Source organism: Lupinus angustifolius, chromosome LG11 (assembly GCF_001865875.1).
Source record: "Lupinus angustifolius cultivar Tanjil chromosome LG11, LupAngTanjil_v1.0, whole genome shotgun sequence".
Classification (NCBI taxonomy): domain Eukaryota; kingdom Viridiplantae; phylum Streptophyta; class Magnoliopsida; order Fabales; family Fabaceae; genus Lupinus; species Lupinus angustifolius.
Window position 1 is genome coordinate 11,197,264 of NC_032019.1, and position 11,992 is coordinate 11,209,255.

The following is an 11,992-nucleotide window of genomic DNA, read 5'->3' on the forward strand; positions in this document are numbered from 1 at the left end:
GGAAAACCGAATCAGTTACAATTTTATATCTCGTTAATCGATTAACCAAGGATTTAATCTATTAATTGGGCTGCAGAATGGTTTCTTTATAAACCGCGTTTTCAGAACTCAAGCTCTTTCTTTATAAGCTGCATTTTCAGAACTCAAGATTATTCTTGCATGTTAGATTTTAAGAGAGTTAGAGCATATTTCGTGTTAATTGCTGCATCTATATGACATTGCATTTGTGAGATTAGAAAAGAGAGAATTCTATGCTTTAGGATTGAGAGGCATTACATGTTTAGTTTCTCATCATTTCATCTCATATGTTCATGCATTTCTTGATGTTTTTGGAAAGATTTCATATTCTGTGAAATCTGTTTTGAACTCATGCATTATCATTTTATATGAGACATGTGTTAGAGTTGTAGAGTAAGGTGTTAATTGTTTTAATTTGAGCATTGTAAGTGCTTTAGATTACTCTATATTCTTGTTGTAAAAGTGTTGTAATATTGGGAATCTCTAGGTGTCTTACCACCAAAGAGATTGAGTTGCATTTTCATTAGCTTAGAGATCTTGATAGAAAGAATTGGTTCTTGGCTGGGGCTACACCGCAAGAAAGGTTTTCTTGGGCAGTAGGAAGTGAGTCAAATCAAGGGATAAGGTTCTTTAGTTTTCAAGAAAGTGTCTAAGTGTTGTAATTGAAAGAATTGTTTGTAAAACGTTATTTCGATTATAGTGAAGAAAAATCTCTCAGATCAAACAGGGGCCTAGATGTAGTTTGCAAGTGGACCCACAAACGAATCAGGATAAAAACCTTGTTGCACGCTTTTCTTTCCCTACTCTCTTTATTGCTTTAATCGATTACTTTGTATAGTTGTATTAACTGTAACAATTTGTTTCTATACTGTGCTGTTGTAACTCTGATATATCTGTTAGCTCTGTATATTTGCTTCGATCTCAGTTGCTTGTTGTACAAGAAACTGAATCTATTTGTGCGATCTGAGATGTTTTAATCGATTAAAAGGCTGTAGTTAATTGATTATTCTTTCTGTGTTAATCGACTAAACTTAGGGTTTTTTAGCATTATATGTTGTTTGCGAAAAGCGAATACTTTGATCGCTACACATATCCAACCCTCCCTTCTAGGTGTATCTTAGCCACTGATACCTAACAGCTCCATCCGAGTTGATTTTCATAGTAGAACCAGTAGGAGGAAACCACCTGACCTTAGTGATTTTGGGAGCAGATTTGTAGTTGATTTTGATGTTGAGAGATTTTAGAATTGCAAACTCCTGTAATGAAGTGTTAGCCGTGGCAGAAGAAGTATTTCCAGATAAGGTAATTGAAGCCTTAATCCTGATCATAGCCCTTTGCAAAGTAATCACTTCAATGAGTTCCATTATACAATCTCTTCAATGGTTTTCTCTATTCTTACTATTCACATCAATTTGTGTTTCGTCTTTAAACATTCCAAGGTTTGGAACTTTTCAGAGGAGAAATCATAACAAACATCAACCCTTATCTTCTTCTCAATTCTCTAAAGAAGTCAAAACATTTTATTACATGCAAAGGCTTTCCCACTTCAATTACAGGCCAAATAGCTACATCACTTTCCCAATATATTTATTTTGTCATAAAATATTAAATTATTTGTAATATATTATTAACTTATCCATTAATTAATTAATTCTTTATCCATACAAAAATGGATTAATTTCTTTATTATAGAAATATCCTTGATTATACAATAATGACCTTTGAATATGCTTATGTTACCACTTCAATACATTATATATGGATACATGAGAGATACATATACTTCTCACAATATTCAACCATGAGTTCCATTATACAATCACTTCAATAGCTTTCTCTATTCTTTCTATTCACATCAATTTTTGTTTCGTCTTTAAACATTCCAAGGTTTGGAAGTTTTCAGAGGAGAAATCATAACCAACATCAAACCTTATCTTCTTCTCAATTCTCTAAAGAAGTCAAAACATTTTATTACATGCAAAGGCTTGACCCATTCAATTACAAGCCAAATAGTTACACCACTTTCCGAATATATTTATTTTGTCATAAAATATTAAATTATTTGTATTATATTATTAACTTATTCCATTAATTAATTAATTCTTTATCCATACAAAAATGAATGAATTTCTTTATTATAGAAATATCTTTGATTATACAATAATGACCTTTGAATAGGCTTATGTTACCACTTCAATACATTATCTATAGTATACATGAGAGATACATATACTTCTCACAGTATTCAACCATGAGTTCCATTATACAATCACTTCAATGGCTTTCTCTATTCTTTCTATTCACGTCAATTTGTTTTCGTCTTTAAACATTCCAAGGTCTGGAACTTTTCAGAGGAGAAATCATAACCCACATCAAACCTTATCTTCTTCTCAATTCTCTAAAGAAGTCAAAACATTTAATTACATGCAAAGGCTTTCCCACTTCAATTACATGCCAAATAGCTACACCATTTTTCCAATATATTTATTTTGTCATAAAATATTAAATTATTTGTAATATATTATTATTATTATTATATTATTAACTTATTCCATTAATTAATTAATTAATTATCCATACAAAAATGGATTAATTTCTTTATTAAAGAAATATCCTTGATTTTACAATAATGACCTTTGAATATGCTTATGTTACCACTTCAATACATTATATATAGCATATATGAGAGACACATATACTTCTCACAATATTCAACCATGAGTTCCATTATACAATCACTTCAATGGCTTTCTCTATTCTTTCTAATCACATCAATTTGTGTTTCGTCTTTAAATATTCCAAGGTTTGGAACTTTTCAGAGGAGAAATCATAATCAACATCAAACCTTATCTTCTTCTCAATTCTCTGAAGAAGTCAAAACATTTTATTACATGCAAAGGCTTGACCACTTCAATTACAAGCCAGATAGCTACTCCACTTTCCCACAAAGGTATATTATAAATTTCAAGCATTGGGGTGGAGCTAAATCAAATGCACCAATTTTTGCATACTTTGGTGCCGAAGAACCGATGCCAGAGGATATATATGTTGGGCTTCTTGAAGACAATGCTCCTAAGTTCAATGCTCTTGTTGTTTATATTGAGGTACTTGATTGTTTTTTATATAACAAAAAATATCTCATCACTTTATGGATAAAGAGTTAACCCCTTTTGGGGTATGTGATTGGGTGTGTGGATGTTCCTGACAATAAATGTCATTCACATGAATCTAATCTTGATCTTTTGATGTATTTGAGAATCTATTAGGTTCTTATATCACTAGACGAATATCTTGTTAGTAGTCACCTATCAGTTTAAGGGTGAATATATTAAATAACAAGAATATCGTTGAAAAATTTTAATGCCCCGACCAAAGTTAATTGTCCCTAAGTTAAGTGAGAATAAAAAACATGAACTTTGTATTATCTTTAAGGAATATTTTGTTTAAAAATAATTTTTTTGACAACCAAATATTAATATTTATTGCGGGTCAGACTTGAAACCACAATTTCTCTCTCCATCCCTTAAAACCCTTCACCCTAACCAAAATACTACCTTATGACTCCTTATTAATAATTAGTTTATGAGTGAAAAAAGATTTTTTTTGTCCTAACCTAATATCTTAGCAAATCAAACACACCAAATTTAACAAGGTCCAATTATGATTCGATGTAATAAGCATTTAATTTGTTTATCATTATGACTTATGAAACCTGTATAAACCCCTTAAGATAGATGTCGATAAAAATAATAATAATAAAAGCAAAAATTATATTATGGTAATGTTTGTCTATAACTTTTGGGTAACTAATAATCCCTTGATCTAAACAAATATTAATGATATTATGATCGATATATGGCTTTTGAGCAGCATCGATATTATGGAAATTCAACACCATTTGGGTCATTTGAAGAATCTATGAAAAATGAAACTACTCGTGGATACTTCAACTCAGCTCAAGCAATAGCAGATTATGCTGATGTGCTTTTACACATCAAAAATACTTGGTCTGCTCAACATTCTCCGATAATCATTTTTGGAGGCTCTTATGGTGGAAGTAAGGACTAAATACATATTAGTAGGTCTTTTTATTTAAATTTGGAATATATATGTGGTAACTAGGACTTAAATGAAGGCGTGATAATATTTTGACATAAAAAATGTCTTGTTATTCTGACATCAATTTTTTTTAAATATTAATAAAACAATTTTTTTATTCTAATACAGTTAAAAAAATTACTTTCCTCATACATTCTCTAATTTGATTTTCTCAAATAATTATAATTTAAAATTAATGTAGAATTTTGTTCTTACAAAAAAATAAAGAAATGTTGAGTTTGTTTTGTGTCCTACAGTTAGCTCACTTGATTCACTAATATAATAAAATATGTGATTAAACAAAGTTTAAAACCCTGCAAGTGTGCTTCAACATTTCACATTAGCCTAAATGTGCTCTTAGACACACAAAAAACTATGTAGATAACTGATTGTGTTGAACATGTGTAAAAAAATTCAACTTGTTATATTGAGAGGTTTAGTTCATCATTTATTTTTGTAAAAATAAATAATAATAACAAATTAAACAGATTCCAAAGAAAAACAAAATAATAAAAAAACAATATTTTCCTGTCATTTGTAGAGATGTATCTACCATATCATTTTTAAACACAATGATATATTTCTATTTTTATATTATCCAAATTAATTATTCAGAATTAAAGTCTAATTAGGATTGAGATTTTGTTTAATGTGTCAATATTTTATTCATTCATACAAATTTTTGTCAATAAATGACACTTCTGTAATACTAGTACAAAGGGATAATTAACTTTCTTACCTTAATTTTCTATGCAGTGCTAGCATCATGGTTCCGTTTAAAGTATCCCCACGTTGCTCTTGGTGCTCTTGCTTCATCAGCACCAATTCTTTATTTTGATGGCATTGCCCCACACCATGGTTATTTTTATGTTGTGACCAAGGACTTCAGAGTAACATCACTTATTAATTTCATGTTAATCTTTACATTCAAAATAATCAACACTATTATTCTATTAAATTAAACTATGCTTTTAAATTAAACTATATTTTTGCATGGTCCAGGAGACAAGTGAGAGTTGTTACAACACTATACGTAAATCTTGGTATGTAATTGACAGAGTTGCTAAGAAGCCTAATGGTCTTTCAATTCTCAGCAACAGATTCAAAACTTGCAAGTAAGCATATAGTTTGTGTACACAATTTGTTTATCTTATCCATCCAAAAAGTGCTTAAGAATAATTATCATTCTTGGTCTTTGTTTCAGGAAATTGAGCACAAGTTCTAATCTGAAGAACTATTTGATCTTAATGTATAGCGGAGTAGCTCAGTACAATGACCCTCATAAAAACACACTTAAAGTTATTTGTGACGCCATTGATGGTGCAGCTAATAAAACTGATGTTCTTGGCCAAATATTCGAAGGTGTTGTTGCTTATGATTCGGAAAAGCAACCATGCTATGAAATGGAAGGAATCAAAGAGCCATCTGAAACTGACATAGGGTATGCTTGGCAGGTGAATCATATGCTCTTACTATTCTTATATGCTCTTGATATGAACAGACATTATTTTTATTATTACTATTATGGTACATGAATTATACCGTCTTTTTTGTACATGAATGTTATGTTATGGTCTTATTAACATCCAATTTGTGATCTTTTATTGACTAAAGTATTTAATTTCATATACAGACATGCAGTGAGATGGTTATGCCAATAGGCATTGATAGGGAAGATTCATTGTTCCAACCAAATCCTTTCAATATGAAGGAATTTGTCAATTATTGTAAGAATCAATATGGTGTAGTTCCTCAACCTCATTGGGTGACCACATATTATGGGGGTTCTGTACGTATATATTTTCTTACTATTCAGCTTCATGAAACATATATATATATATCTTATAAATTAATCGATGTTCCTATTTTAATTTTCTACAATTAGTTACAAAATTAATCCTTTTGAAATTTTATTTTGATATATATTGACATAATACAGGACTTGAAATTGAATTTTAAGAGGTTTGCTAGCAACATTATATTCTCCAATGGATTGATGGATCCATACAGCTCTGGAGAGTAATATATGGAAAAAAAACTAAATTTGATTATGAGAAATATAACTATCTTCTTCATCAATCATTTGCCTTCTTTTAATTTTTTATTAGTTTTAATAATTTTATCTTTATGAATTGCAGGGTGCTGAATAATATATCAGATAGTATCATTGCTCTTACAACTAAAAATGGTACTTCTTTATCTTAATGCATCATCATGCATATACATATATGGTTAAATGTTAATATATATGAATGAGAATCATATCTTTGAGTTAATGACTACATGCTTAAAATTATGTTAATGGATTTTTAACATGAAATGTTTTACAACAATTGTAGGGTCTCATTGCCTAGACTTAAGGCCAGTTGAACCAAGTGATCCTCTTTGGTTGACCACCCAAAGAAATACTGAAGTGAAAATAATCAAGGGTTGGATTGATAAGTATCAAGCTGATCTACGCAATAGCACTAAATAAACAATTACAAGCACCAAAATCAGAAAAGTATTTTGGGTAGATAGGAAGAAAGAAATTACGACCAAGATATTGAAGTTTGTGCCTAATAATGATATCACATTTAAATAATTATCTGATTTACCATGTGTTATATATTGAATTTACCATAGTGAGTATCATGCATATATTTTTTTGTAAAATTAATCTTTCATAAAATTAATATTAAAAGTAACAAAGTATCTACCCAAGTGAACCAAGTACTCTTACCCCATAGTAATTAACTATCATATGTATTGGCTTCCCATTAAAACCATTTATTCCTAGCTTAATATCTTGTAATCCCTCATCTTTTTTTCTCAAGGAAAAAAATCCTTGATGAAGTAGTGCTTTTTAAATAAGGTCGTTGTTTATGCACAAATTTAGAAAGGTTTGTATGAGTGAATATTAATTTAAATAACGTAGTTACATTAAAAAAATATAACTTTTTTTTATTAAACATGTTATGTGGATATAAATATTAGTGAAATATAATTTTCCTGCCAAAAACGATTACCACATATTTTTTTAAATGGGTGTAAAGTTTTATTCACTATGAAGCCGAAATTACATCCAAAAGTAACTCAATAGTTGTTGTACCTCTTGGTCAGAGTAGCATACACGACTCATTTTTGGTAGATAATGTGGAGAACGACCCATCAAAGCGATATTGGAGGAACAATGTTTTACTTATAAGATTGGAAATTTCCTTAATTAAAAAAAAAACAAAAGGATGTTGTTCAGCACATTGCCTATGCTATGAATGAAAAAGAAATTTGGCATAATGAAAATGAGAAGATATTAGTGTGATACCAGGAATGAGTGTCACAAAAAAAATCATTGTTGTGTGAGTTAAAGCTATCCACTATTTTTTTGCCAATTACTTTCCAGTTCAATTCCCATCCAAACCTACTCTTTTGATCATTGTAGTGCTAGTTAAAAAAATAAATTGATCTTTCAGTGGAATACATTAATCTAGCGGTCAAGCCAGATTTAAGTTTTCTTACCATCACCTAGATTCTTCCTTAAACCCAAAAAAAACCAGTGTTGGTTACATATACTTGTCTAGCTCTCACATTGCCTAGGGTCTTGCCACCAATGACATCCTTTTTGGAAACTCCTAGTTTCTAACCGCATTTAATGACTCGGTTGAAGGACTGAATTTTCCATATTTAGATACAATTATGAATTATCTAATCAGTGATATTCTTCTAGTAAGTCCTTATTATATTCATGAAAAATAACATTTATCACTTATAAACTAATTATTAATAAATAATATAATATTTTATGATATATGTCACTTTCTTATGAATATATAGATTCTATATAGCAAAATTTAATATGAGTAGAGTAGATATTGTTTTCCTACATAATAGGTCATAACCATTTCATAAGAAGAGCCACATTGAATAAAGACACGTTCTTCACACTTAAACCACCAACTTCCTTTGGCCTGAATCATCATCCCAAGATGCCTAAGGTCAGTCTTTCTTTCAACCTTTCCATTTGATTTACCCCGCAGCAAAATTCTGCTTCATCTTCACCGGTAATTAATTTGTGTTTAAAAAATAGTTTTGAATTTGATGTGGTTGCATTCTAATATGACCACATCATTTCATTCATTGTCATACTATAACAGCTAAATGATATTATTGCGACAATCATCAAAGCATAATATTATAAGGACATGTCAAGTAATTTAGTCCACAATTTAAACTATTCATCTTAACTCATAACTCAATCACTTTATTTGGAACTTTATGGAGTGGCGTGGGGTATATTGGAATATTCGTAAGAACCACATTTAATAATACAAGTCTTCCACAGATTAATATATTCACTTAGGGCAATGATAACCTTCATAATGAATTAATTACTAGGTCCCATGTTGATAGCTTCCTTGGATTCGCTATTACTGGAATTCCAAGGTAACAAAGGGCAATATTTAATCCTAAACAAAATATGATATATTATAAAGACATTTTAAATAGTATATGTGACAAAACATTTTTATTATTTTTGGTTCATTATAAGATGTATCAATAATTCTAAGGAGACATTGTTTAAATCACTCTTATATTATTTTGATACGAACAAAAATAATAAAAATGTATTGACTCGAATACTATTTATATTTGTTTCCACCATATACCATAATTTGTTTAACTTAATTAACTTATTACTCATTTTTGTTTAAGAAATTACACTTATTTTTTACATAAGGGTAATAAATATAATCTGTATAAAAATTAGGAAGTTTTGTAGGTGTAAAAAATGAATAAGTATTTATATAATTTCACAAAAATTCAGAGATATCATTATAATTTACCTTATAATTATAATAATCTAGGAATGCATATAATGTTAACGTAAAAGTTTAAAAAAAACTTGTTAGTTTAATTAAGTTACTTTGATGCTTATTTAATTTCGTATATCCAATTTTTATTTAAATGAAATGAAAATTGAAACTCGAGTAGTAATGATTTTAAGTATGGGTCAAAATATTTAAAGGGTCAAGTATATTCGATATTTTTAGGAATTATTTAAATATTTCCACTTTTAAAGGACCAAATTAATATGTATAAAATAATTTAAAGGACCAAAATAGGTCTAAACTCTTATTGTAATCCAACAGGAGAGTTTATAATTGTCATACCACATTCTTTAGCTATTATCACCATATCTCTTTATGGTCACCACTAGTTGTTGGAGTTACCACAACATTTTTTATGGTCAAAATGTAGAAAACTCTCTTTATGTTCTTTTTCAAAATGCACTTGTCTTTAAGTTAGAGATGAAGATTTGGATGTCGATTACGAATCAGGGAAAATATTATCACCATATCTGCCCATACAAGATGATACCCTCACTAATTACAAGGACTAATTTATAATGAGGGATGTTTGATTATTTCATTATTTATTTATAAAGGAAAAAAATAATTATTTATTTTTATGTCTGACAAATTACATCTTATTCTTACATACGTCATGACCAATAGGAGATCAGTGCTACATAATTCCGGGTATAAAAATATTTTGTTGGTTTGGTGTATTTTGATTATTTTTAGGAATAGAAGTGACATAATGTGACATTCAAATTAGGGGTAAATATGGTCCGGTCCTACCCGCTCACCCAGTACGACCCAATCATGATCAGACTCGAATAAGGTTGGGTCTCATCGAGTCTAGGACTAGGTTCAAGTTTAAAGATTAGATTTGGTCAATATTTAGGGTGGGTAGGGATCAAGCATGACCCCTCTCGACCCATCACATGATCACTCACTCATCAAATTGTACATGTCTCTATTTAAACCTCCCCAAATAAATTAAATGAGGCAAGTGAGATGACTAACTGAATATATAGTGGAGGTTTTTATTTAATTTATGGAGGTTTTCAACCTCCTCTAGAAAAAACTGCATATCCACTAATTTCCCATTACAAAAAAACTCTCTCTCTTCTCTATTTCCTCTCCAATCTCTCACACTGAAACCCTATTCTCCAAACCCTCCATGATTCCAAAAAGTATTCACTCCTCTTTCTTCTCTAAACATTCACTAACCAATTATCTCTTCTTTATTTCTTCACACAGTCTTAGATAACACCTCTCTTCTCCATTTCATCTCCTAAAGCCTAAACTGCATCTTCCCCTCTAGTTCCTGTTGCTCCTCGAACTGGAGATGCAATATTCGCCAACGTCGAACGCATGGTAACCAAACAATTTCTCTTCATTCTCTATTTCATTTTTTTGTGCTCGTGGAATCGTTATTCACTTCATAGTTGAATTGTGTTAGAACGTAGAACTGTTTACTTTGACGTATCGTGCGAATGTATGTCAATTGCTCATCGATCTGGAAGAAGTTGATGAGGTTAATAAGCAGCATGCTCAAATGTAAATTTTATATTTTTGAATTCTGTTATTTATTTCAAGTTGTAGAATTCGTACTCGATGTCATTAAATTTGAGCTGTTATGACTAATTTGAGATGTTTGTTCAATAATTCAATGTATGTTCATATTTAAGTAACTTATATTCATCAATTTTAGTTTTGATGTTTGGTTGGTTTTTCAAGGTTATAATATTGGAATCCATTTGATTGATGAGTTTTTAGCTAAATCTAATGTACCAAGATGTGTTGATTTCAGAGAGGCCACTGATGTAATTGCAAAGGTATTTGTTTACATGTTACATAAAAAATTATCTGAAAGTGTCTGCTTAATTTAATCTGTTAGTGCCCAGTGTCCACTTAATTTGCTTGATTAGTTATTCTTTTATTTGATTTATTTTGTTTTGAGATTTTGGCTTCTCAATGTGATCATGGTTGTATTGGTTTTATTTTTTCTCATGGTGGAGATTTCCACTATTAAAGATTTGGGCATAGCTTTGAGTTTTTTTTGCTGTAGTCTGATGTTATTGATCTAATATTTAAGTAAGTTGGAATCTTAAGTAGGAAAACATGTAGCCTGCAAGGATAGCAAAACTTGCTAATTGAGCTAGATGTGCTTTGTTTATCAATCAACCTATTCAAAATTTGTGGCTTAGTAAAAATGTTATAATTAATTTTTGTAATAGTTCTCATTCACCTATTTCCCTATAACATTATTTGATTATTTCATAAGTTGTAAAATTTTGTCTAACAGAGTTATGAAACACTTAAATACTTGATAAAATGACAATTTCCTTTCTGTGTATATTCTCTTCCTTGTCAACTTGACCAAACTTGTGTTTTCTTTAAGAATATTGACCCACTTTTTCTTATCAAAAAACTTCATCAACCATAATTGTGTTTTTACACGTTCTTTTCCGGGTACTATACAGGTTGGTTTTAAAATGTTCCTTGGTGTTACTGCATCTGTGACCAATTGGGATGTTGATGGGACATGTTGTAGTATTATTTTGGAGGATAATCTTTTGGTAGACTTTGTTGAGCTTCCTGACAACTGTCAAGGTCTTTACTACTATAATTGGAGGAGCCTTAGAAATGGTAAGTTTATGTTCCAAATTGTTACCTTGCCTCATTTGACATATTACTCCTTAATAGAAGTTCTATTTATCAATGTCACTGTTTTGTTTTCACTTTCAAATTTTGGGTTTCTAAGAAAATATAATATTCTTATTTCAAAAGCTACTTCACCCCACTTGAGTTTGTTTGAACAATTGAATTTTCATGCTGCTGGACATATATATTTGAATACCATACTTTCATGATTGGTATTGTCTAATATTAACTTTGCATGATTCTACTTGTGCAACTTTTCTCTTTGATTTTACATTCTTGTTTTTTAACCTTCTTGATATCCATTTGTAAAAGATGAAATTACTCTATATATTAACAACATGTTAAATGTATTGACAAGTTATCAATATAAAATTTCGCATTTT

General features: G+C 29.9%; 1 protein-coding gene and 1 pseudogene across 1 annotated transcript; both read left to right on the forward strand.

The window, feature by feature from the left end:
* On the forward strand, positions 2,736–6,648 carry LOC109360212 (lysosomal Pro-X carboxypeptidase-like). The gene is made up of 9 exons (XM_019604937.1): positions 2,736–3,122; positions 3,889–4,075; positions 4,873–5,006; positions 5,119–5,231; positions 5,321–5,570; positions 5,750–5,905; positions 6,056–6,135; positions 6,255–6,304; positions 6,456–6,648. The coding sequence occupies exons 1-9, from the start codon at positions 2,736–2,738 to the stop codon at positions 6,590–6,592; spliced, it is 1,494 nt and encodes a 497-aa protein (XP_019460482.1). The 3' UTR covers positions 6,593–6,648.
* Positions 8,496–11,633, forward strand: LOC109359721 (annotated as a pseudogene).